Genomic DNA, 26,141 nt, shown 5'->3' with positions numbered 1-26,141 from the left:
CACACACACACACACACACACACACACACACACACACACACACAGTGAGACTGCAGACACATTTCATGTGTCTTGTGTTGATGGAGATAAACAGCAGGTGGAGCTGAGTCTCCAGTCGCTGCCATTAAACCACTGAAGAAGAGGAGGTCATTAAAGAGCCAGTCAAAGGTCAAACGATGATGGATAATGTGATGGAGAACGTGATGGAGAACATGATGGAGAACGTGATGGAGAACATGATGGAGAACATGTGGGGAACATGATGGAGAACATGATGGAGAACATGATGGAGAACATGTGGAGAACATGATGGAGAACATGATGGAGAACATGTGGGGAACATGTGGAGAACATGATGGAGAACATGTGGGGAACATGTGGAGAACATGATGGAGAACATGTGGGGAACATGATGGAGAACATGATGGAGAACATGATGGAGAACATGTGGGGAACATGTGGAGAACATGATGGAGAACATGATGGAGAACATGATGGAGAACATGTGGGGAACATGTGGGGAACATGTGGAGAACATGATGGAGAACATGTGGAGAACATGATGGAGAACATGATGGAGAACATGATGTCATTCAATGAGTCAGTTCCAGCTGCTTTTTCTTAATGAGCAGATTCAAACACATAAAACAGGTGGACAGTCACTCTAACAGAAAAGCGAGGACAGGTACCGATCTTTTGATTGACAGCTGTCAGCTGGTTGAACCAATCCCAGACCAGAGCAGTGGAGCAGGTGGGCGGGACCAGGGAGCTGAAACACAGAAACAGGATGTGATTGGATGAGCAGCACTCGATGGCAGATAATGGACACTATTTAAAAAGTGGTATCCTCAGGGGACTCATTGGATCCTGATCAATCACAGAGGTCAATCAGACGACAGAGTCTCTTACCAGATCCTGTAGATGAGGGCACGACGCTGTTCTGTCAGATCTTGCTGAGTTTGTTTCATCTGCTGAACTGAGGTCAGCTGCTGATCTTTACCACTGCTGCAGAGACTCCTGCAACATAGACACAGCTGATCCTGATCCAGTTTATACAGATACAGCTGATCCTGATCTGACCTGGTTCTCTACTCACGTGAAGCGGTCTATGACCTCGGTGACTCTGCTCCTCCTCCAGCGGCTTAGACAGTCCTCCCAGCGCAGACGGAGAAGTGACTCCTGCTGCAGGTTGTCCTCCTTGAGGAGCAGCAGCAGACGGGCGGCGCTGCGACGATTCACCAGCAGAGACTGATTCAACACCTGACGCACAGACAAAGGAGAATGTAACTCTGTGTGTGAGAGGTCAGAGGTCAGAGGTCAAAGGTCAAAGCGTTACCGTGGCCTCAGTGTGGATCAATGTGTAGACGTCAGGTGGAAGCAGCAGGTGGCAGTACTTCCTGAGCACAGCTCTGATCTACACACACACAGAAGAGGTTCAGTCAGGCTTTATACCTGATCCTGGTTCAGTTTCCATTCACACCACACTCAGACAGGTGTGTCCAGAGAGACACGCCCACCACGCACCTCTGGGTCTGTTTTTTTCACCTTCAAAAAAGGATCTCTGGATGTTTTAACTCAGACTGATGAAGTTTCACACTGACTTCTGATAAACTCTGGAAGATTTCACACAGAGAGAGGACTGTGGACCATAATTACAAGAAGAACCTGTTCACATGTTCATATGAGGACCTGAAAGCTGTTTGAAGACTGCCTTAACCCCTTCATACCGGATGCTGCGCAGCGCAACATTGCCCCTCCCGCCGGTTGCTGCATAGCGCAGCATTGTTGATTCCTCGTCATTTTCATGACGCATGCAGCATATAAATATGTAAAATATGTATAAATATATCATGAAAATGACGAGGAATCAACAATGTTGCGCTGCGCAGCATCCGGTATGAAGGGGTTAAAAAACTGTGAACCTTAAACAATGTTCCTCTGTCAAACTTCAGCAGCTTCACTGTCACAGCAGCAGCTAACGTCTGCTCTTCACTGACACCAGAAGGAGACTCAGACAGGTGTTAAGTACAGGACTAAACTCAGTCTGACCTCATTTGTTCGTTGAGTCTCAGATTCAGTCAGTTTGTGGTCCAGCTCCATGATTCTCTTCTTCTTCAGCTTCACCTCCTCCTCCACCTGCTCCCAGAGACCACACACCTCCTACACACACACACACAAATCATAAAATTATGTGAGTGTGTGAGTGTGTGTGTGTGTGACTGTAAAATGTACAGGACATGACCTGGGCTTCCTGACTCCATTACCAGATCAGCTCAAGTGGTTCAGGTCTATCAGGTGCTTTAAAGTATTTGCAGGGTTTTTCCTGCAGAGAGAACTGGGAGGCGGCCGCCTCCGTCAAAGCTCATACCGCCTCCGCCTCCTGACAAAATTCTAGTACTTGTTTTCTTGGTACTCGGTGGATTTGACGTTTGTAACTGCAATTGCGGCTGTATGCCGCTACGGCAATGTAGTGGCGCTGAACAGGGTTGCCACCCGTCCCGTATAATACAGGATCGTCCCGTATTTGAAAATAAAATTATTCTAGTACTTGTTTTCTCTGTACTCTGAGGACATAACATGAACGAAAATACGGGACAAATTGCTTCCAGTATTGATTCAAATCCACAAAGTGCTGTGAATAATGTAATGTCAAGTAAAACCAAACCAGTTGCCACCTTTTTTCACATGAAAGGTGGCAACACTACAGATGAATATTATCTCTACATTCAAGCACACCCAGCTTCTTGAAAAGTTTCCCTAAATTAACGGTACATCCCATCGTGTATGTCAAGGCGAAAGCACCAAGTCTTTAGGAGTGTATTAACTAGTGTATTACAGCCGAGGTTTATTTATTTATTTTATTGTCCCCAGCCCCAGTTGTGGCTTAGTACCACCACCGCATGATTTTCAGCCAGGAAAAACCCTGGTTTTAATGAAGGTAATCACCGCCATGAGCTGTGTGTGACAGACGGACACGATCCAGGTGTTCATGTGTACCTGCAGACTGACATGATCCAGGTGTTCCAGCTGCTCCATTCTGTCCTTCAGTGAGTCCAGTCTGAGGTCCACCTCCTGCAGAGAGGACAGCAACTCCTGACTGACGGTCCTCACCTGAGTCTCACACACCTGACAGAACATGTCAATGAGATCAAGTCAGAAGGTGCTATGCCGACATGTATACTACCTCAGGTGTATTATATCAGTGCATATGTGTATTCTACCTGAGTGAGTTCTGTTAGTTCAGTATCCAGCTGTTTCAGAGCCTCTGTATGTTTTTTAAGGTTTTTCTCCGTTAGACGTTCGATGATGTCAGAGCTCGGATGATCGACCACTGAAAGAGAGAGAGAGAGAACGACAGCTGGAGGTGCAGCTGTGATTGGTTGTGAAGGTGGAACATTAAACATAATCAGACTTCCTTTCCTCGGTTTTGAGTTCCCTTAAACCTTTCTCATTTCAAAGGAGTCCATTTTTTCTGCTCAGCTCTCAGTAAAAGCACCAGGAGATTGATACGAACCCACAGTATCAGGAAGTCTGCTGACATCATGAAAGTCATCATCATCCACCCGCTGCCCCCTGCTGGACGACAAACACAACAACCAGAGAGAGACACAGTTAGAGACAGTTAGAGACTGTATCTATATATATATACATATATATAGTCTCTAACTGAACTGTGTCTCTCTGTCTCTAACTGTCTGCCTGTCTCTCTCTCTCTGCCTGTCTACCTGCTGGTGGTGCTGCAGTGTGTGTTGCTGTCCTCCGCAGACAAACAGTCTGTCCTCATGTCTTTGCGTCCAGCCAGCAGAGACCTGGACAGCTGAACCTACAAACACACAGGAACAAGTTAAAACCAGTTCAATACAAGAACCACAGCAGGAGACTCAGTGTCAGGACACACAGATAAAACTTCAGTCTGTCCACACATCACTCTCTGCCTGCTGTGTTTTAATGTCTTTCCCTGGTCTCCAGTCAGTTGGACGACTGTGAGACTGTAAACCTGTCATCAGCTCCGTCTCCTCCTCTGTGTTAACTTCATTTAGACGGTCTGATCTGAGCTGCACTCTGACTGTCTTCAGGTCTCCACATGAAACCACCTGAACCTCAGCTGAGCAGGACCAGGACCAGTTAACTGAACTTACTACTTTACTAAACCTGGTTTTTACTGATGTTAACCTGGTGTAACTGGTAAAAACAGCCGTCAAGTCTCTGTTGAGGTTACTGACCAAGGTAGAGCTTGCCTGACGGTAAACAGCAGCTCCAGTAGTACAGAATCAGTCATTAATTCTCTCAGTCATGTAACTGACCATTAACAGGGAAGTGTTAACCAGTTTACTGACAGTTACCAGTTAAGTGAGTGTTGTTGTTACTAGCTAGTGGCAGTGTGCCAGACTCTGCTGGTGTGAAGGAGTTAAACTGTGACTGTTTGACATCGGTGTTCAGTTCTAGTTTCACTCGTCATGACGCTGAGATCATCTGGTGATCCAGCAGGAAGAAAGTTAAAGACCCAGTCTGTCCAGTTCTGATCCAGTTGTGGACGTGAAGGTATGTTAGACTTAAAAAGATCTGACAGAGCTGTGAAACCTTAATCTGCGAAAACAGAAGCCGCACCTACACCTGTCAGACACACTCCTGTTTAAAACAAAGAGTTACTGTTATTTACACCCAGCCCACATCAGAGCAGGAGGAACCACGAGATCTAGACCAGTTCAATCTTGACTAGATTAGTACATTTCCAGTATAATAGGACAGTCATGTGTCTATAAATTCACTGCAGAACTCAACACTTCCCCTTCCTCACTCCAAAACTAAAACAGATAAGTTTCCAATCAGACAAAAGATTAACTGACCCAGAAACCAGCTGGTTTCTAATCAGCACGCATTGTTTTTATAGTGTGTTCCCTTTGTTTGTTTGTTTTTATATAAAGTCTCTGGTTTCAGTTGGAACGATTCTTAGTGTCAGATTCTGACTCAGAAAGTCGAAGAACTTTGATCTCAGGATCCAAAATGGCCGCTCTGCCGCCAACTATACTACGTATTTTTTCCTGGTCCTGGTCTTTAACGGACTTGTCACCGGACGCTTCATGTTACCGTCACACCGTGAACTTTGACCCACCTGAGCGTCAAACAGCTGCCGGTACACTTTCCCGCTCGGTACCGCTCTGCTCTCACACATGATAACGGTAATTAGCCGGATGCTAGCGAGTCGGATTGTCGAGTCCCCGGTCTGGATCAGAGCTCAGGGTGAGGGGGGGGTGTCTGCTGAGCGGCCTCGGGTCTCTGTGTCTGTCGATATAAAACCTGCTAAACTCTCCGTTAAACTGTTGGTACCTGCTTCGTCCCGCAGCCGGACTTAACGTTTGTCCGTCACCATGACAACGAAGACTATGAGACGTTCAGGGTCCGCGGAGAAAATCTTTCTTTAAGCCGTCACGATGTCTTGAGATAAATGTGAGGTTTATTAAATCTCAGTTTATTAAAGGAAGAGAAAACAAATCAAACTTACGTCTGTTTGAGATTCTTTCTTCTTCACATCAGTAACTAAGTACATTTACTTTGAAGTGCTTTTACTTTACTTCAGTATTTCCGTTAAACTTGTCCTGCGCTACACTTATCTGACAGACACAAAACACGAAGAGTTAATGAGATGTGATGTTTTATTTTAGATTAAACTGCTCAGCAGTTAATACAAGTGCAGTTCAGTTGATCGACAGAAAATTTTAATTTAAACTATCCTGATAAAAATTAAAATCATTTTCATGTAAAATACCAAATATTTCCTGGTTTCTTCAAATATGAAAATGTGCTTCTTGTCTTTTTAATTATACAGATTTATGGTTCATTCAGTTATATCCTGTATAAAATGATTAAAATGATGCCGTTCCATCAACAGTGCTGCTCTTATATTAATAATATAATAATAATATTTCACTTTTACTTTTAATACTTTTATGTTTTCCTGCTCACACACGTTTAAATAAGAGTATTTTTACTCTTTTCCTGCAGAACGTTTCACAAACACTGATGAACTCATCAGGTAATCAATAAAACCTTGAGACAACAGGTAGGCTACAGAACCAATAAAAGATCAAATTGTTTATAACCAGTAACTGTGTCTGAGTGAAGGTGACGTCTTGTCATGTGATCTCAGATGTGTTCAGTCGGAAGGGGTGATGTCACTGCCACTGCTGTCGTCAAGGTTACTGGCTGCGTACTCCTTACCGATGAACTTTGATCTGAGGGCTCGCTTCCTGTCGTCATGGAAACAGACACACGCTTACACCTGCTGTCACAGTTTCTATGTAGTTCAAATGAATCTCTACTCACCTGCGGTAAAAGAAGTTAGGACGAGTCCTAGAGGTGAGACAGTCCTCTGTCTGCTTCTCCTGCAGAGAGACAGACAGATGGAGAGAGAGAGACAGGTGGAGTGGAAGAGAGAGGTGGAGAGAGAAACAATTATCATTTTGAGGCTTTGGCAACATGTTTTTCTAAAACCTTCCTGACAAAAAAAAACAAACTTTGAACTGAGACCTCAGGTTTATTACCCATGATGCACTTGTGCTGGGTTTCATTTCAGACAGTCCGGCGCCTCCCAGAGGAGAGGGGAACTGCTGCAGCGCAGCCGCCTCCTCGTTCTCCCCCGACGTCCCATTACGCACCTCATCACTGCTTCCTGTCACATGACACGTTCAACACGACAGCAGGTCACATGAAACATTTGACACGACAGCAGGTCACATGACACATTCGACACGACATCAGGTCACATGATACGTCTCTGACCTTTCACAGTGTTGTGTCCTGGCTCCTCCTCCTCACTGCTCACACTCCTCTCCCCCTGGGCAAACAGCTTTCATCATTACATCATCATTACATCATTATCTACACAGGAAGCTGATTCAAAAGTGACCCTGGTCCCTACACCTACATCACCTCCATTGTTCTCCTCCTCACCTGGTGGGAGATGCAGGTGAGTCTGCGGAGACGTGTCCTTAGCTGTAGCTCGTCCCCCTGTGACCTCAACAGGAGGAGCTCCAGCCTATCAGATTGCTCAGTGAGTTGTCTGACCTGCTCCCTGTACTGATCCTTCTCCTGCAGGAGCAGCCGCGCCTCCTCCTGCTGCTCCGCCCGTGAAGACAAAGCCTGAAACAACCAGGGGGCAGGGTTTAAAGGCACTGACCAGAATGCACCTGGAAGACTTCACAGGTGTGTTGTGGTCAAAAGCAGGAGGAGACAGGGAGTTACCTGTAGTGACCAGTCTTTAAGTAAACCATGTGACAGGAACAGGAAGTGAATTTTGTTCCGACCTTGTCTCTCTCTCTTCCTCACTCCTCCACCTCCTCCTCTCTCTCTCCTCTATCCTCCTCCTCCTCCTCCTCACCTTGTCTCTCTCTCTGATCACCTCCTCCAGCTGTCGGAGGGTTTGTTTATTTCGTTGACGGTACATCCTGGCATCTCCCTTCAGCTGAGTGCAACGCAGCTCCAGCTCCTCCTTGTTGTCCAGACTCTGAAAAGAAACACACCTGGCGTCACACCTGGTCTGAACTGATCTGGTCAGCTGATCACAGGTCACATGAGGACCTATGACGGAAAGAGACAGACGTGAGACATCTGGATATTATGTCAAAGACGGAGCTGAGTCGTTGGCACAGAGGAGGACCAACAACACAACCTGACCTGAGGTCAAGCACACAGCTTCCTGTTTCCTGTGAGATCTAATTCAACACTTCCTCTACCTTTTTCACAATAAAAGCCTCCAGCTGTTTGGGGAATCCAAATCCCCTCACTTCTCACAGGGGCTTTAATTGTGAAAGTCTTACATTTTATTAAGAAGTGAATATATTTTTCCATTCATCTCTCAGTGAAGAGATGAACTGGTAAAAGCTGACTGTTGTCTCATTAATAACCCAGATCTAATAAATCTAATAATAAATCTAATACTTTTAATAATAAATCTAATAATAAATATTATAAATTTAATAATTAATCTAATAAATTTAATTATACATTTTATAATAAATTTAATAATAAATCTAATGATAAATCTAATAATAAATTAAATAATATATCTACTACATCTAATAATCAAGCTAATTATAAATAAAGTCACAGTGTGTTTAAACATCCTGAACTTTATCCAGGAATCTTATTGTGAAATCTGAGTCCTGTTGAATCACTACTGTTTGATTCTGTCAGTTAGTATCACTCCTGGTTTCATGTAACTTCTACTATCTTTTGTTTACCCCCCCCCCCCCCCTCACCCTGGCTCTCTGCTCCTCTGCTCTGTGCAGTTCTCTCCTCAGTCTGAACACTGTAGCGAGGAGGTTCATCTGAGTAGGAGCTGGACTCTCATCCTTCTTGTCCTCCTTCTTGTCCTCCTTCTTCTCCTCTTTCTTCTCCTCTTTCTTCTCCTCTTTCTTCTCCTCTTTCTTCTCCTCCCCTTTCTCCTCTTTCACCTCCTCCAGTCTGTTGGGGTGGAAGAAGGGGTCTGTGGGCAGAGCCAGACTCCTGCTCTGAAAACACATGTATCGTGTTGGACCATCAGGTCTCTGTCTGTGATGCTGAAGTCACGTGTTACAATGTTTACAGGTGTCCATATACTTTTGGCCATGTACAGTATACAGGACAGGACAGTATAAAGTTCATTCAGTTGTAGCAGTTAAACTGTTCAGTAAAAGTCGTCAGTTTAATCATGAAGGTAGTTGAAGTGTCAGTTTGTATTAGAGCAGCTGAAGTGTCAGTTTGTGTGAAAACAGTTGAAGTGTCGGTTTGTATGAAGCAGTTAATGTGTCAGTTTGTGTTAGAGCAGCTGAACTGTCAGTTTGTATGAAAGCAGTTGAAGGGACAGTTTGTATGAAAGCAGTTGAAGGGACAGTTTGTATGAAAGCAGTTGAAGGGACAGTTTGTATGAAAGCAGTTGAAGGGACAGTTTGTATGAAAGCAGTTGAAGGGACAGTTTGTATGAAAGAAGTTGAAATGTCGGTTTGTATGAAGCAGTTAATGTGTCAGTTTGTATGAAAACAGTTGAAGTGTCAGTTTGTGTGAAAACAGTTGAAGTGTTGGTTTGTATGAAGCAGTTAATGTGTCAGTTTGTATGAAAACAGTTGAAGTGTCAGTTTGTATGAAGCAGTTAATGTGTCAGTTTGTATGAAAGCAGTTGAAGTGACAGTTTGTCTGAAAGAAGTTGAAGTGTCGGTTTGTATGAAGCAGTTAATGTGTCAGTTTGTATTAGAGCAGCTGAAGTGTCAGCTTGTGTGAAAACAGTTGAAGTGTCGGTTTGTATGAAAGAAGTTGAAGTATAAGTTTGTATGAAAGCAGTTGAAGTGTCTCTACCTCCTGCAGTGGTCTGAGTGTCCGTCGTCTCAGCAGTCGTGTCTGACCTTCAGCTCGCAGCACTGTGTTTTTTAGACGTTCCACCTGCACACACACACAGAGGTCAGAGGTCAGAGGTCACATCAGCTCTCTGTAGGGGTCATCAGGGGTCAGAGGTCAGCTGACCTCTATCTGCAGGTCTCTGTTGGCCAGCAGAGCATTGCTCTTATCCTGGTTCAGGGTGTTGATGTCGGCCATCAGATTGTAGTTGTGATCTCGGAGCTGCTTCACCTCCTCGCTCAGCCGCTCCCGTTCCTCCCGAACCTTCTGTACGCGCTCAGTCATCTTCCTCAGCTCGTGGTCCCTCAGCTGCTGCTGCTGAGACCACGCCTCCTGGAGACCAGGACAAACACACAAACACACAACACACCAAAACATGATTTAACTGTGTGAGCTCCATTTCTAACTTTTCCTTTAGTAACCTGGTTGCTATGCCAACCTGTTCCTTGGCGACAGAGCAGGCTTGTTGGCGGCGTCTCCTCTCGTCCTGCAATGCCCTCTGCAAGCGACTGAGCTCCGACATCAGGAACTGAGTCAGACCAGATTCTCCTGCTGTGTCTGAACAGAGAGACAGTCAATCAGACAGACAGGCAGACAGACAGACGGATAGACATGCAGACAGACAGACGGACAGACAGGTAGACAAGCAGACAGACAGACAGACAGACAGACAGACAGACAGACAGACGGACAGGCAGACAGGAACAGACCGATGAGGATGCTAAAGGTCTTGTTGGGCTCTTTCCCAGTGATGCGGCTGTACAGTTGAGGATAGTCCAGCTCCAGACTCTCCAGGAAGGCTGTGTAACCTTTGGTCCCTGTCCTCTGCAGGATGTCCAGCAGGGCTCCTTTAAAGGTCAAAGGTCACAGCAAAGGTCAGGGGTCAGACAGTTACAAGATTCAACCTCAAAGACTTGGACATGACGTCACTGAAACACTTGGGACACTTGTGACTCAGTGACATATATAATATATGGGTAACTGATAACATCCTCAGAGACCTCGATGTGGTCTCATGACTAAACTGGACGACCAAAGTTAACTTGTGGAAGAGGACACTGAGGAAAAGACGAGGAGACCTTCATTACATCCAATCTCTGAATCCTGGTTCCAGTACTGTCACTCCCTGGATCATGATTCTGGTTTTAGATTCTGGTTCAGATACTGGTTTAAGATTCTGGTTAAAATTCTGGTTTAGATTCTGGTTTTAGATTCTGATTTAAGATTCTGGGTCAGATTCTGGTTTAGATTCTGGTTTTAGATTCTTGTTTAGATTCCTGTTTAGACTCTACTTTTAGATTTTAGTTAAGGTACTTGTTTAGATTCTGGTTTAGATTCCTGTTTAGACTCTGCTTTTAGATTTTGGTTAAGGTACTTGTTTAGGTTCTGGTTTAGATTCTGGTTTAAGAGTCTTGTTTAGATTCCTGTTTATCCTCTGGTTTTAGATTCTAGTTTAGATTCTGATTTAGATTCTGGTTTTAGATTGTGATTTAAGATTCCGGTTTAGATCCTGATTTAGATTCTGGTTTGAGATTCTGATTTAGATTCTGGTTTTAGATTGTGATTTTAGATTCTAGTTTAGATTCTGGTTAAGATTTTGGTTTTAGATTCTTGTTTAGATTCCTATTTAGACTCTGGTTTTAGATTCTGGTTAAGGTACTTTTATAGATTCTGGTTTTAGATTCTGATTCAAGATTCTGGTTCAGATTCTGGTTTTAGATTCTGGTTTAGATGCTGGTTTTAGATTCTTGTTTAGATTCTGGTTTACGATTCTGGTTTAGATTCTGGTTTTGGATTCTGGTTTTGGATTCTGGTTTAAGATTCTGGTTTAGGTACTGGTTTGGATTCTGATTTCAGATTCTTGTTTTGGATTCTGATTTAGATTCTGGTTTAGGTACTGGTTAAGATACTGGTTTAGATTCTTGTTTAGATTCTGGTTTAGATGCTGGTTTTAGATTCTTGTTTAGATTCTGGTTTAGATTCTGGTTTTGGATTCTGGTTTAAGATTCTGGTTTAGGTACTGGTTTAGATTCTGTTTAAGATACTGGTTTAGCTTCTTGTTTAGATTCTGGTTTAGATGCTGGTTTTAGATTCTAGTTTAGATTCTGTTTTAGATTCTTGTTTAGATTCTGGTTTTAGATTCTGGTTTAGATTCTGGTTTTGGATTCTGGTTTTAGATTCTAGTTTAGGTACTGGTTTAGATTCTGGTTTAAGATACTGGTTTAGCTTCTTGTTTAGATTCTGGTTTAGATGCTGGTTTTAGATTCTGGTTCTAGTTTTAGATTCTTTTTTAGGTACTGGTTTAGATTCTGGTTGAGACACTGGTTTTAGATTCTGGTTTAGATTCTGGTTTTAGATTCTGATTTAAGATTCTGGTTTTAGATTCTGGTTTAGATTTTTGTTTTAGATTCTTGTTTAGATTCTGGTTTAGATTCTGGTTTTAGATTCTGGTTTAGATTCTAGTTAAGATTCTGGTTTAGATTCTGGTTAAGACACTGGTTTTAGATTCTGGTTTAGATTCCTGTTTAGACTCTGCTTTTAGATTTTGGTTAAGGTACTTGTTTAGATTCTGGTTTAGATTCTGGTTTAAGAGTGTTGTTTAGATTCCTGTTTATCCTCTGGTTTTAGATTCTAGTTTAGATTCTGATTTAGATTCTGGTTTTAGATTCTGATTTAAGATTCCGGTTTAGATTCTGATTTAGATTCTGGTTTGAGATTCTGATTTAGATTCTGGTTTTAGATTCTGATTTAAGATTCCTGTTTAGATTCTTGCTTAGACTCTGGTTTTAGATTCTAGATTAGATTCTGGTTAAGATTTTGGTTTTAGATTCTTATTTAGATTCCTGTTTAGACTCTGGTTTTAGATTCTGGTTAAGGTACTTTTATAGATTCTGGTTTAGATTCTGGTTTTAGATTCTGATTCAAGATTCTGGTTCAGATTCTGGTTTTAGATTCTGGTTTAGATTCTGGTTTAGATGCTGGTTTTAGATTCTTGTTTAGATTCTGGTTTAGATTCTGGTTTTGGATTCTGGTTTAAGATTCTGGGTTAGGTACTGGTTTAGATTCTGGTTTTGGACTCTAGTGTTAGATTCTCTTTTAGGCACTGGTTTAGATTCTGGTTTAGATGCTGATTTAGATTCTGGTTTAAGATTCTGGTTTAGATACTGGTTTAGATTATGATTTCAGATTTTCTTGTTTAGATTTTGGTTTAGATGCTGGTTTAGATTCTGGTTTTGGACTCTAGTGTTAGATTCTCTTTTAGGCACTGGTTTAGATTCTGGTTTAGATGCTGATTTAGATTCTGGTTTAAGATTCTGGTTTAGATACTGGTTTAGATTATGATTTCAGATTCTTGTTTTGGATTCTGATTTAGATTCTTGTTTAGGTACTGGTTAAGATACTGGTTTAGATTCTTGTTTAGATTCTGGTTTAGATGCTGGTTTTAAATTCTTGTTTAGATTGTGGTTTAAGATTCTGGTTTAGATTCTGGTTTTGGATTCTGGTTTAAGATTCTGGTTTAGATTCTGGTTTTGGATTCTGGTTTAAGATTCTAGTTTAGGTACTGGTTTAGATTCTGGTTTAAGATACTGGTTTAGCTTCTTGTTTAGATTCTGGTTTAGATGCTGGTTTTAGATTCTGGTTCTAGTTTTAGATTCTTTTTTAGGTACTGGTTTAGATTCTGGTTGAGACACTGGTTTTAGATTCTGGTTTAGATTCTGGTTTTAGATTCTGATTTAAGATTCTGGTTTTAGATTCTGGTTTTAGATTTTTGTTTTAGATTCTTGTTTAGATTCTGGTTTAGATTCTGGTTTTAGATTCTGGTTTAGATTCTAGTTAAGATTCTGGTTTAGATTCTGGTTAAGACACTGGTTTTAGATTCTGGTTTAGATTCTTGTTTAGACTCTGCTTTTAGATTTTGGTTAAGGTACTTGTTTAGATTCTGGTTTAGATTCTGGTTTAAGAGTGTTGTTTAGATTCCTGTTTATCCTCTGGTTTTAGATTCTAGTTTAGATTCTGATTTAGATTCTGGTTTTAGATTCTGATTTAAGATTCTGGTTTTAGATTCTGATTTAGATTATGGTTTGAGATTCTGATTTAGATTCTGGTTTTAGATTCTGATTTAAGATTCCTGTTTAGATTCCTGTTTAGACTCTGGTTTTAGATTCTAGTTCGGATTCTGGTTAAGATTTTGGTTTTAGATTCTTGTTTAGATTCTGATTTAAGATTCCTGTTTAGATTCCTGTTTAGATTCCTGTTTAGATTCCTGTTTAGATTCCTGTTTAGATTCCTGTTTAGATTCCTGTTTAGATTCCTGTTTAGATTCCTGTTTAGATTCCTGTTTAGATTCCTGTTTAGATTCCTGTTTAGATTCCTGTTTAGATTCCTGTTTAGATTCCTGTTTAGATTCCTGTTTAGATTCCTGTTTAGATTCCTGTTTAGATTCCTGTTTAGATTCCTGTTTAGATTCCTGTTTAGATTCCTGTTTAGATTCCTGTTTAGATTCCTGTTTAGATTCCTGTTTAGATTCCTGTTTAGATTCCTGTTTAGATTCCTGTTTAGATTCCTGTTTAGATTCCTGTTTAGATTCCTGTTTAGATTCCTGTTTAGATTCCTGTTTAGATTCCTGTTTAGATTCCTGTTTAGATTCCTGTTTAGATTCCTGTTTAGATTCCTGTTTAGACTCTGGTTTTAGATTCTGGTTTAAGATACTGGTTTAGCTTCTTGTTTAGATTTTGGTTTAGATGCTGGTTTTAGATTCTGGTTTGGATTCTGGTTTAGATTCTGGTTTAGGTACTGGTTTAGATTCTGTTTAAGATACTGGTTTAGCTTCTTGTTTAGATTCTGGTTTAGATGCTGGTTTTAGATTCTAGTTTAGATTCTGGTTTAGATTCTGGTTTAGATGCTGGTTTTAGATTCTTGTTTAGATTCTGGTTTAGGTTTCTGGTTTAGATTCTGGTTTAGATTCTGGTTTAAGATTCTGGTTTAGATTCTGGTTTTGGACTCTAGTTTTAGATTCTTTTTTAGGTACTGGTTTAGATTCTGGTTGAGACACTGGTTTTAGATTCTGGTTTAGATTCTGGTTTTAGATTCTGATTTAAGATTCTGGTTTTAGATTCTGGTTTAGATTTTTGTTTTAGATTCTTGTTTAGATTCTGGTTTAGATTCTAGTTAAGATTCTGGTTTAGATTCTGGTAAAGACACTGGTTTTAGATTCTGGTTTAGATTCTGGTTTTAGATTCTGATTTAGATTCTTGTTTAGATTCTAGTTTTAGATTCTGGTTTAGATTCTGATTTCAGATTCTTGTTTTGGATTCTGATTTAGATTCTGGTTTAGATTCTGGTTTAGGTAGTGGTTTAGATTCTGGTTTAGATTCTTGTTTAGATTCTGGTTTTAGATTTTTGTTTAGATTCTGGTTTAAGATTCAGGTTTAGATTTTGGTTTAGGTACTGGTTTAGATTCTAGTTAAGATTGTGGTTTTAGATTCGGGTAAAAATTCTGGTTAAGATTCTGATTCAAGATTCTGGTTTTAGATTCTGGTTTAGAGTCTGGTTTTAGATTCTGATTTAAGATTCTGGTTTTAGATTCTGGTTTAGATTCTGGTTTTAGATTTTGGCTTGAGAATCTGGTTTGAGATTTTGGTTTAGATTCTGATTTTAGATTTTTGTTTAGATTCTAGTTTAAGATTCAGGTTTAGATTCTGGTTAAGTTACTGGTTTATCTTCTGGTTTAGATTCTGGTTTTAGATTCTGATTTAAGATTCTGGTTTTAGATTCTTGCTTAGATTCTGGTTTTAGATTCTTGTTAAGATACTAGTTCAGATTCTGGTTTTAGATTCTTGTTTTAGATTCTTGTTCAGATTCTGGTTTAAATTCTAGTTAGGATTCTGGTTAAGATTCTGGTTTAAATTCTGGTTTTAGATTCTGATTTAGATTCTGGTTTTAGATTCTGATGGTTTTTAGATACTGGTTTATGGTTTAAATTCTGATTTCAGATTCTTGTTTTGGATTCTGGTTTAGATTCTGGTTTAGATTCTGGTTTAGATTCTTGTTTTAGATTCTTGTTAAGATACTAGTTCAGATTCTGGTTTAGATTCTGGTTTTAGATTCTTGTTTAGATTCTGGTTTTAGATTCTTGTTAAGATACTAGTTCAGATTCTGGTTTTAGATTCTGGTTTCAGATTCTTGTTTTAGATTCTTGTTGAGGTACTGGTTTAGATTCTGGTTAAGATTCTGGTTTTAGATTCTGATTTAGATTCTGGTTTAGATTTTGGCATGAGACTCTGGTTTGAGATTTTGGTTTAGATTCTAGTTTGGATTCTAGTTCAGATACTGGTTCAGATTCTGGTTTAGATTCTAGTTAAGATTCTGGTTAAGATTCTGGTTTAGATTCTGGTTTAAATTCTGGTTTTAGATTCTGATTTAGATTCTGGTTTTAGATTCTGATTTAGATTCTTGTTTAGATTCTGGTTTAGATTCTAGTTAAGATTCTGGTTTAGATTCTAGTTAAGATTCTGGTTAAGATTCTGGTTTAGATTCTGGTTTAAATTCTGGTTTTAGATTCTGATTTAGATTCTGGTTTTAGATTCTGATTTAGATTCTTGTTTAGATTCTGGTTTAGATTCTAGTTAAGATTCTGGTTTAGATTCTGATTTCAGATTCTTGTTTTGGATTCTGATTTAGATTCTTATTTAGATTCTGGTTTAGGTACTGGTTTAGATTCTGGTTTTAGATTCTGATTTAAGATTCTGGTTTTAGATTTTGGTTTAGATTCTGGTTTTAGATTTTGTTCAGATTCTAGTTTAAGATTCTGGTTTAGATTCTTGTTTAGATTTTGGCTTGAGAATCTGGTTTAGATTCTGGTTTAGAATCTGGTTTGAGATTTTGGTTTAGATTCTGGTTTTAGATTCTGATTTAAGATTCTGGCTTTAGATTATTGTTTAGATTCTGGTTTTAGATTCTTGCTTAGGTACTGGTTTAGATTCTAGTTAAGATTCTGGTTTAGATTCTAGTTCAGATACTGGTTCAGATTCTGGTTTAGATTACAGTTAAGATTCTGGTTTAGATTCTAGTTCGGATTCTGGTTCAGATACTGGTTTATATTCTGGTTTAGATTCTGGTTTTAGAATCTGGTTTTGATTCTGGTTTAAATTCTGGTTTAGATTCTAATTAAGATTCTGGTTTAGATTCTAGTTCGGATTCTGGTTCAGATACTGGTTTATATTCTGGTTTAGATTCTGGTTTTAGAATCTGGTTTTGATTCTGGTTTAAATTCTGGTTTAGAGTCTGGTTTAGATTCTGGTTTTGTTGTAAGGATAACAGCAGCATGTTTAAGCGTGTTGGTCTGACTGGAACCAACCCTGGACTCTTGTTCAGGTTCTCCTCAGGGAGGTGCTGTGAGGAGCTCACGTCTGAGTTTCATAAAAAATACTGTTTCTCACCAACTTTTCTCCTCCTGATTACGAGGGTGGGGTCATGGAAGAGCTGCTCCTCATCCTCAGCGCTGATCACCTGACAGCATCCAGCACAAAACAACCAATCAGAGAGGAGAAGGAGGAGGAGCAGCAGAAGAAAGAGGAGGAGGTGCAGCAGCAGGAGGTGCAGCAGGAGGAATACCTGACACTGGCGGAGATAGGGAGTGATTCTCGAAGGTTCGATGGTTTTAATGAGCAACATCCTGAAATCATCGAGCTGCAGCCAACAGAGGTCGTCCTCACTGACTCCGTCCATCTACAGTACACAGTACTACAGTACTCAAGTGCACACAGTAATGCAGTACTACAGTACACACAGTAGTACAGTACACACGGTAATACAGTACACACAATACACAGTACTACAGTAGACACACTACTACAGTACACACAGTACTACAGTACACACTGAACACTCAGAATACACACCTGTCCTGTAACCTGCTACTGTCTGATACACCTGTCTCTCTCCCTCTCTCTCTGTCTCTCTGTCTCTCTGTCCGTCTCTGTCGCTACTTCTGTGTTTTTTGAGGAGGAAGCCATTTCTCCCACTTCCTGTTTTAAGTTCAGGCTCTGCCCCCTCTGACTGGCACTGACAACTCATCAGATTCACAGGTACACCTGTACTTATATTTTACCTGAGTACTTCCTTACACTTTTACTGCAGGTCAGAGGAAGGTTTTAGAGTCAGATCATTCAAATTGAATACAATAATATCATATGTAATTCTGTATAATTTATACTTATACCACTGGTACTTTTGTACTAGTTTGTACTTGAACTAACTTTGGACGCGAGAGTATTTGTACTGTGGTATTAGTACGAGTCCCTGTGTAAAATTAGTGTATGAATTATTATCAGTGATTATCACATTAATAATTAAGTAAATAATTAAAATGTCTTTTCCATATGAACAGACATTTAAAGTTTGTACAGTTCCACTCTGACTTTTTATATAAGTACCGATGAGGTCATTAGAAAATGAATAATAATTATATAATATTAATATTAAACACTTTACAGCTTCTTGTGAGGACGTGCTGCTTTCCTCATGAACTAACACGTTTCACCGAGTTGTTTGTTTTCTCAAGTTTAATAAACCAGTCAATCGATTCATCAAGAGAATAATCAGCTGATTAATCATATATATATATATATATATATATATATATATAGGGTGGTGGTTCAGGTCTGAGGTGGTGTGACAGAAAGAGGAAGTGGATTAGAGAAGTCAGAAGGGAATGACTCAGTGAACAGGAAGAGTCAGCTGACTGAAACAGGAAGTGATGTCACAGTTTTATGATTACGTTGATTCCTGGAAGTTTGATGGAGCTGAAGTGAAACTGAACCAAAACTAAGTGTCAAAGTCACAAGTCAAACAGAGTCCAGGACTAAGTGGTCCTCACTGACCTGAATGAGAACACGCTGTTTGATTTTATATGAACTCTCTTTATTAAAGAATAATCAGTTTATAATAAACAATTCAAAATAAATAAACATAATTTAGTGCAATTTCATCACTTTAAAACTTGAACTGAACGCACCACCGAGCTCCACGTGTTGTGAATCACCTTCACATCCCTGCTGATTTAACTGCTCAGACTCTCAGAGGTTCAACGTTTCAGTGAGAAAAACAGAAACTGAAGAAAAACTGAACTTCTTTGATTCAAACTATTTAATTCTTTAAACTTATTTCTGTTCATGTTGAAACTTCTTCATATGAACTAAACCTGTAGATCTGTGGATTTTACTGGACTGTGGAGACCTGGTCTCTACCGGTCTGGTCTGGTCTGGTCAGGTGGGGGTGTGCTGGTGTTGATTCCTGAGAAGTGATTGGCGGGAGCTCCTGAGCCATCACACAGCAGCAAAGATCTCTGGAGAACACAGTGAAATAAAGAGTCGTCAGTGAGGACGCAGAGTCCAGAGTCCTGGTTTTGGTCTCATTCAGGACCCGATGTTTCCATGGTTCACCTGTTCAGGTAGGTCAGGACAGAGACGACAGGTGATCAGAAACCTGGAACATGAACCACCAGGTTTCTGATCACCGGTCTGAAAAGATGCTAACTGTGCTAACTTTTCTGAAAGGATGCTAACCATTCTGAAAAGATGCTAACTACGCTAACTGTTTTGAAAAGATGCTATCTAAAAGGCTTGATCCAGATTTCTCGACCAGGAAGTAAGTGGAGATGAAAACATGTGAAACAAAATAAATTCAAATCAAACAGGACATGAATCGGAGGAGGTGACAGGGTGACAGTGGCGCCCCCAGATGGCAGCGAGTCTTGAGGAGTGTGTTTTTTAAGGGGATACCTAGTGGCTGTGACTGTTACTGCATCTGTAGCTTCACTACAATACTAACAGCTGACTGTAACTATGGAAACAAAACCTCCATCAGCTGCTCACCTCTGCTCTCCTCTGCCTCCCTCTCTCTTTGATTTTCTTTAGCTCCGCCTCCGCCTCCTCCTCATCTTCCTCCTCCTCCTCCTCCTCTTGAGAGGCGGGCCGAGCCACAGTCTTCTCTTTGATTGGCTGGATGGTGGCCAGGAGGGCGGGGACAGTGAAGCAGGAAAGGAAGCGGGCCTTCAGCAGCTGGTAGGCGGGGTTACCTGAGAAACGCTCAGTCACCAGCTGACGCACGGCCATCACAAACTCTGCCTCCTCCTCCTCCTGCTCCTCTTCCTCCTTCTCCTGCAGGAGGTCAGAGCTGACAGAGGGAGCTGCAGGGAGACAAAATGAACACATCTGACAGTTTAGAGAAGTAGCAGGACAGAACGTGTTTTAGCCACTTAAAAAAAAATTCCCTCCTAAAAATCTACAAGTTGAAGTGTCCCCCCCCCCCAGGTGCCCCATGTGTTACCTGGCGGGTCCCCGGCTGCTCTTAGGTCAGAGGTGGAGTCTGGCAGGTCTGGTGGAGGCGAACTGGAGGTCTCTGTACCGCCGTCAGGTTGTGGTCTGGTTTGCTGGAGTCGGGGTTCGGAGCCTCGACTCAGAAGCTCCAGGGACGAGGATGTCAAAGATCTCTTGGCCCGGAGCAGCGCACTGAGCGTGCTCAGACTGCTGACAAAGGGAGGTAGGTAGGGCAGAGCCACGCCCACTCCAGGTACCACCACCCCTCCCCGCCCGCTCAGCCAATCACGCACTGCTGGTGGCGGCTCCAGAGACATCAGGGACGGGTCGAACTGCAGCTCCTCCCTCCTGAGGGGAGGGGGCTCCGCTGGGTCCACTCTGACGGTGCCCTTATAAGGCAGGAAGAGTTTAGGGGGATGCTGGGGGGGACAAGAGAGGAGTGGGGAGGAGTCGGGGTATGGGACAGGTTGCAAGACAAAGGTTGGGGGGAGGGTCTTAGAGGGACATGTGGGCGGGGGAAGAAGAGGGAGTGGCTGACTCAGACCAGGCGCTGGAATGAGCTGCAGAGGGGGCATGGCCACTGGGCAGCTTAAAATATTCCCAGGTGGAGGTGGATGTAGGTGGGGGGGGCCCGGCACCAACACCAACTGCAGGCCTTGGGGCGGGGCTTCTGCAAGCTGGACCAGGCCACCAGGAGTCATGACCCACATCGACTGACCAGGAAGTAAACACAGCCCGGGAGGCTGAGAGTCCACCTGTACCACTTCCTGCTTACACCGAGACGCACAATGACGCTTTTTACAAGGAGAAGAAGAAGTCCTCCTCTTCGTCTTCTTCTGGGCTACAGCCTGGAAAAAAGAAACACAGGAGGAGTCAGAGGAGGAGACAGAAACAGAGGAGGAGACAGAGACAGAGGAGGAGACAAATCTAACCTTGCTCTCAGTACGAGGAGAAGAAGTCCTCCTCTTCGTCTTCTTCTTGGCTTCAGCCTTGACACAAAAAACACAGGAGGAGTCAGAGGAGATGACAGACGAAGAGTCAAAGGAGGAGACAAACAAGGAGACAGAGGAGGAGAAAGGTCTCACCTCGGCCTCCTGCAGAGCTCTGGCTTTCTGACTCAGCTTCCGGACCCTCTTTCCTTCCTGGATCTCACCTGTACGAGCCCCACCCACAGGGTCACCTGTCATACTTGTACAAGCCCCGCCCCAAGGGTCGCCTGTCGTACCTGCACATTGGTCACCCTGACTGCTCGTCACCCCGTCCTGCTCCTCCCCCCTCCCTCGTTTCCTCCTCCTGCATTGAACTTTTAGGGGCATGTCTAGGGCAGGGTCAGATGGTTGTTTGGGGGTGGGGCTAGGATTAAAGAAGGAGTAATCATGGTCGCTGTGGAAAGCAGCAGGTGAGTGTTGATTGGTTGATAAGGAGGTGGGTGGGGCTAACTCCATCAGCTGCTCTGTCATCAGCCTCCTCTGCTGCAGCATCCCAGCGATGGTCCTCGGGTCCTTCATCCGGACGGCGGGGGGGTTTGCATGGGGGGTCAGTAACACCACCCTGTTCCTCCTCTGCTCGATCATGTCCTTGCAGCCCACGGTGTCCACGTTCATGGTCTGCAGGAGAAGCAGGAAGATGGGGGTGGAGGGGAGGCGGGTCTTCTCCCCTCGCTCCCTCAGGGTGTCGGCTGCCGTCAGTCTGGTTTTAGATGGGATCAGCAGGTTCCCGATCCAGGGCACGACGGCGGCCTGCAGTTCATAGTTCAGCGCTGTGTCCGTCACTCGGCCCGCGTGGTTCTTTCTGCCGGTCTGGCGCTTCCCTCGGGAGCGGCAGCTCTGGTCATTGCTCTTGTTTACCTGCCGGCACAGGTGGGCTCGCAGCTGGTCAGCTGACACCATCATCATGGTGCTGCTGCTGTGACGCTCCTCCCACTGCAGCTCTCTGGGGTTTGGTCCGACGATCACAGAGCGTCCAAACTGGCCCAGGATGGTTGAGCGGACCAGCTCCCCGGAGGGGGTGTCTCCTGAAGAAGGCAACACCACCGGGCGAAAGCTCAGGAAGTTGACCTGCTGAGCTGTCTCTGCTGGAATCCAGTCCTGTATGGGAGGGAGGATGTACTCCTTCTCCTTCTCCTTCACCTCCACCCTCTTCACCTTCTTCTTCTTCTTCTTCTCCTCCTCCTCATCACTGTCCATGTATGGCACCACCAGCTCCTCTCGCTCCTCCTCACTGCTCTCCTCCTCCTTGATCTTCATCAGTTTCCTCCTGATCCTCCTCCTGACAGGAGAACCTTTCTTCTTCGCTCGTCTCCTCTGTGGTTTTTTAGCTCTCTTAGTTTTCTGTGGACAGAGTTAGATCAGTCACAGTCTGTTCTCATGATGGAGGAAGGATCTGAGGAGGAATCTGGTCTGGTTCCTCCTCAGAACCGTCATCATCTGTCAACAACAGCATCAACAACAGCATCTACTGAACTCAGCTGATTGTTCGGTACAGGTTTAGGTGGGTTTACTTTACTTCAGGTTTACTTAAGTTAACTTCAGTTCAGGTTTATTTTATTTTATTTTAGTTGAGTTCAGATTTAGTTTAGTTTACTTTATGTTTAGTTTACTTCAGTTCAGGTTTATTTTATTTTAGTTTACTTCAGATTTAGTTTAGGTTACTTTACTTCAGGCTCAGTTTACCTTACTTCAGTTCATGTTTACTTTAGTTGAGTTGAGTTCAGGTTTAGTTTACTTTGTTTAGTTTAGTTTACTTCAGTTCCTTTAGTTAAGGTTCAGTTTAGTTTATGTTTAGTTTAGTTTACTTTAGTTCAGGTTTAGTTTAGTTTAGTTTACTTCAGTTCAGGTTTAGTTTAGTTTAGTTTACTTCAGTTCAGGTTTAGTTTAGTTTAGTTTACTTCAGTTCAGGTTTAGTTTAGTTTAGTTTACTTCAGTTCAGGTTTAGTTTAGTTTAGTTTACTTCAGTTCAGGTTTAGTTTAGTTTAGTTTACTTCAGTTCAGGTTTAGTTTAGTTTAGTTTACTTCAGTTCAGGTTTAGTTTAGTTTAGTTTACTTCAGTTCAGGTTTAGTTTAGTTTAGTTTACTTCAGTTCAGGTTTAGTTTAGTTTAGTTTTGTTTAGTTCAGTTTTATTTTATTTTATTTTAGTTTACTTCAGATTTAGTTTAGGTTACTTTACTTCAGGCTCAGTTTACCTTACTTCAGTTCATGTTTACTTTAGTTGAGTTGAGTTCAGGTTTAGTTTACTTTGTTTAGTTTAGTTTACTTCAGTTCAGGTTTAGTTTAGTTTACTTTAGTTCAGTTTAGTTTATTTTAGTTTATGTTTAGTTTAGTTTTCTTTAGTTCAGTTTTAGTTTAGTTTATTTTAGTTTATCTTTAGTTTAGTTTTGTTTACTTTAGTTCAGGTTTAGTTTAGTTTATTTTATGTTTAGTTTAGTTTACTTCAGTTCAGGTTTAGTTTAGTTTACTTTAGTTCAGTTTAGTTTATTTTAGTTTATGTTTAGTTTAGTTTTCTTTAGTTCAGTTTTAGTTTAGTTTATTTTAGTTTATGTTTAGTTTAGTTTGGTTTACTTTAGTTCAGGTTTAGTTTAGTTTATTTTATGTTTAGTTTAGTTTACTTCAGTTCAGGTTTAGTTTAGTTTACTTTAGTTCAGTTTAGTTTATTTTAGTTTATGTTTAGTTTAGTTTTCTTTAGTTCAGTTTTAGTTTAGTTTATTTTAGTTTATGTTTAGTTTAGTTTGGTTTACTTTAGTTCAGGTTTAGTTTAGTTTATTTTATGTTTAGTTTAGTTTACTTCAGTTCAGGTTTAGTTTAGTTTACTTTAGTTCAGTTTAGTTTATTTTAGTTTATGTTTAGTTTAGTTTTNAGTTGAGTTGAGTTCAGGTTTAGTTTACTTTGTTTAGTTTAGTTTACTTCAGTTCAGGTTTAGTTTAGTTCAGTTTACTTTATGTTTAGTTTAGTTTACTTCAGTTCAGGTTTAGTTTAGTTTACTTCAGTTCAGGTTTATTTTATTCTATTTTATTTTATGTTTAGTTTAGTTTACTTCAGTTCAGGTTTAGTTTAGTTTATTTTATGTTTAGTTTAGTTTACTTCAGTTCAGGTTTAGTTTAGTTTACTTTAGTTCAGTTTAGTTTATTTTAGTTTATGTTTAGTTTAGTTTTCTTTAGTTCAGTTTTAGTTTAGTTTATTTTAGTTTATGTTTAGTTTAGTTTGGTTTACTTTAGTTCAGGTTTAGTTTAGTTTGTTTATTTTAGTTTACTTCAGTTCAGGTTTAGTTCAGTTTACTTTATGTTTAGTTCACTTTAGTTGAGGTTTAGTTTATGTTTAGTTTATGTTTAGTTTAGTTTTCTTTAGTTCAGGTTTAGTTTACTTTATGTTTAGTTTACTTTAGTTCAGGTTTAGTTCAGGTTTAGTTTATGTTTAGTTTAGTTTTCTTTAGTTCAGGTTTAGTTTACTTTATGTTTAGTTTACTTTAGTTCAGGTTTAGTTTATGTTTAGTTTAGTTTTCTTTAGTTCAGGTTTAGTTTAGTTATCCTGGACCTGTAGACATTTGAACTTTTGAAGATCAGTGGGCTAACCTGATCTCTACAGCATCACTGAGAACTCAGGTGTAACAGGTGTGTACCTGAGCAGCAGGGGGGCGTGGCCTGCTGAGTTTCCTCCACTCCCTCAGACACTGAGCGTCGTAACGGTGGGGGATCTCAGCAGCAATCTTCGCCCAGCGACCTGGAGAGAAACAGGAAGTGATGTCACAGTTAAAACAGTGGGCGGGGCCACAGAACGTCATCAGAACCAGATACTATACTACAGCTCGCAGGTTTAACCCCCCACTTAGATTCCGCTGCTTAGACCTGCTGAGACAATACCCATAATCCTCAGCACATCAATTCAGCCATGACTACAGTACCCATAATCCTCAGCTCTCTGTGACAGTGTGTGTGACCCACCAACTCCATGTTTGTCCACCAGCTGCAGCAGCAGTTCTCTCTCCTGCTTGTCAAACGCTCCTCTCTTTGTTCCCGCCTTCAGACAGTCATAATACCTGTGCGCACACACACACACACACACACACACACACACACACACACTCACGTTTACTGAGGAAGACAGTCACACAGACTGTGACTCTGATCATCCAATCAGCTCTCACCTGTCTCTGCAGGCGCTGTCTGTCCGTCCAGGAACCTCCAACCTGATCTTCCACCAGTTCTTCGCCCTGTGACGAAAGACAGCCTGCAGCAGGAGCTGAAAGACAGAGAGGCAGGGGAAAAGACAGAGAGAGAGACAGGCAGGGGGACAGACAGGGAGACAGATAGGGGGACAGACAGGTAGCGGGACAGACAGAGACAGAAAGACAGGGAGACACAGTGATGTCACAATGATACCACTGGGACAGTTTTTACAGCCACAGTAGCGAACCATGTGTTCAGTGTAAGCCCCGCCCCCTGCCTACCTCATCCTCCTCTTTGCTCCACAGGCCTTTCTTCAGACTTGGGTCCAACACCTGGTTCCACCTGTAGATCAGCTGAGCAGGGTCACGACCCTCCATGAAGTAACTCACTGAGAGACAGACAAACAGGTGGAGAGAGAGAGAGACAGGTGGAGAGACAGACAGTTGCAGAGAGACAGGTGGCGAGAGAGAGAGACAGGTGGAGAGAGAGAGAGAGAGAGAGAGAGGTACAGAGACAAAGACAGGTGGAGAGACAGGTACAGAGACAGATGTAGAGACAGAGAGACAGGTGGAGAGACGGAGAGACAGGTGGAGAGACAGGTAGAGAGAGAGAGGCAGGTGGAGAGACAGACATGTCGAGAGACAGGTAAGCATGAGTGTAAGAAAATATTAAACCTGTGATGTCAGTGTGATGTCATTACTCTGTGTGTAGGGGACGAAGTTTCCGATCCTCATCTTGTCCACCAGCTCTCTGAGCAGATCGTCTTCAGCCGGAGTCCAACTGCTGCGTCTCAACGAGTCGGAGACAAAACGTTGGAACGTCTGAAGACACATGAAGGCTGTCCTCCCCGTCTGAGAGACAGACAGGTCAGATACAGACAGGCGAGCGACTTACAAGTCAGAGACAGACAGGTCAGAGACAGACATGTGAGAGACAGACAGGTGAGCGACAGACAGGTGAGCGACAGACAGATCAGAGACAGACAAGTAAGAGACAGACAGATCAGAGACAGACAAGTCAGACTCCTCCTCCCCCCTCCTCACCCCCAGCTCCTGAGCGATGGTCTCCCAGTGTCTCTCCCCATGTCTCCTGCTGACCTCCTTCAGCTGCTGCACCTCCTCCTGACTCCACGGAGTCTTACTGATGGAAGGGTGAAGGAAGTTCTGCCAGAAACGACGGATATCCTCCGCCTCCCTCGTCCCTTCAAACTGAGGAGATGAGAGAGAGACAGAGAGAGAGAGAGAGAGACAGAGAGACAGAGAGAGAGAGAGAGAGACACAGAGAGAGAGAGAGA

The 26,141-nt window shown here is 42.0% G+C and overlaps 3 protein-coding genes across 3 annotated transcripts in view; all 3 read right to left on the bottom strand.

Annotated features, from left to right (window-relative positions):
• ccdc180 (coiled-coil domain containing 180) overlaps positions 1-3,790 on the bottom strand; it is a 17,654-nt gene extending 13,864 nt beyond the window's left edge. Inside the window, exons 1-9 of the mRNA XM_022766567.1 lie at positions 3,726-3,790; positions 3,515-3,576; positions 3,222-3,331; positions 3,010-3,126; positions 2,050-2,160; positions 1,337-1,414; positions 1,097-1,260; positions 910-1,017; positions 690-769 (exon numbers count right to left, since the gene is read on the bottom strand). Of these exons, the coding sequence (XP_022622288.1) occupies positions 690-769; positions 910-1,017; positions 1,097-1,260; positions 1,337-1,414; positions 2,050-2,160; positions 3,010-3,126; positions 3,222-3,331; positions 3,515-3,576; positions 3,726-3,784 (889 nt within the window). The 5' untranslated portion in view covers positions 3,785-3,790. The remainder of the gene's footprint in view (positions 1-689; positions 770-909; positions 1,018-1,096; positions 1,261-1,336; positions 1,415-2,049; positions 2,161-3,009; positions 3,127-3,221; positions 3,332-3,514; positions 3,577-3,725) is intronic.
• Positions 3,791-5,742: 1,952 nt separating this feature from the next.
• card9 (caspase recruitment domain family member 9) lies at positions 5,743-17,353 on the bottom strand. The gene is made up of 14 exons (XM_022766552.1): positions 17,271-17,353; positions 16,984-17,097; positions 16,809-16,878; positions 10,080-10,217; positions 9,809-9,927; positions 9,496-9,702; positions 9,331-9,414; positions 8,259-8,510; positions 7,379-7,504; positions 6,952-7,140; positions 6,781-6,835; positions 6,543-6,670; positions 6,325-6,383; positions 5,743-6,248 (listed from the first exon to the last, which is right to left on the bottom strand). The coding sequence occupies exons 2-14, from the start codon at positions 17,095-17,097 to the stop codon at positions 6,155-6,157; spliced, it is 1,635 nt and encodes a 544-aa protein (XP_022622273.1). The 5' UTR covers positions 17,271-17,353; the 3' UTR covers positions 5,743-6,154.
• A 1,002-nt stretch (positions 17,354-18,355) lies between these two features.
• snapc4 (small nuclear RNA activating complex polypeptide 4) overlaps positions 18,356-26,141 on the bottom strand; it is a 25,238-nt gene continuing 17,452 nt past the window's right edge. Inside the window, exons 11-22 of the mRNA XM_022766565.1 lie at positions 25,891-26,055; positions 25,548-25,698; positions 25,129-25,235; positions 24,826-24,920; positions 24,623-24,717; positions 24,301-24,401; positions 21,868-22,018; positions 20,774-21,702; positions 20,621-20,677; positions 19,699-20,536; positions 19,245-19,558; positions 18,356-18,715 (exon numbers count right to left, since the gene is read on the bottom strand). Of these exons, the coding sequence (XP_022622286.1) occupies positions 18,614-18,715; positions 19,245-19,558; positions 19,699-20,536; positions 20,621-20,677; positions 20,774-21,702; positions 21,868-22,018; positions 24,301-24,401; positions 24,623-24,717; positions 24,826-24,920; positions 25,129-25,235; positions 25,548-25,698; positions 25,891-26,055 (3,105 nt within the window). The 3' untranslated portion in view covers positions 18,356-18,613. The remainder of the gene's footprint in view (positions 18,716-19,244; positions 19,559-19,698; positions 20,537-20,620; positions 20,678-20,773; positions 21,703-21,867; positions 22,019-24,300; positions 24,402-24,622; positions 24,718-24,825; positions 24,921-25,128; positions 25,236-25,547; positions 25,699-25,890; positions 26,056-26,141) is intronic.

This window comes from Seriola dumerili, unplaced genomic scaffold (assembly GCF_002260705.1).
Source record: "Seriola dumerili isolate Sdu_G_001 unplaced genomic scaffold, Sdu_1.0 BDQW01000866.1, whole genome shotgun sequence".
Lineage (NCBI taxonomy): Eukaryota > Metazoa > Chordata > Actinopteri > Carangiformes > Carangidae > Seriola > Seriola dumerili.
This window is presented reverse-complemented; position numbering and strand designations above follow the sequence as displayed.

Bases quoted from the DNA above. Each gene is read 5' to 3' on its own strand.
- card9 (XM_022766552.1), bottom strand. From the start codon at position 17,097: ATGGACGGAGTCAGTGAGGACGACCTCTGTTGGCTGCAGCTCGATGAT. The intron at 7,505-8,258 runs GTGAGGGGGGGG...GTTTCTTTTCAG, and splicing joins CAGAGGAGCAGAGAGCCAGG to AGTCTGGACAACAAGGAGGA. The intron at 6,671-6,780 runs GTCAGAGACGTA...GTCATGTGACAG, and splicing joins AGGACACAACACTGTGAAAG to GAAGCAGTGATGAGGTGCGT.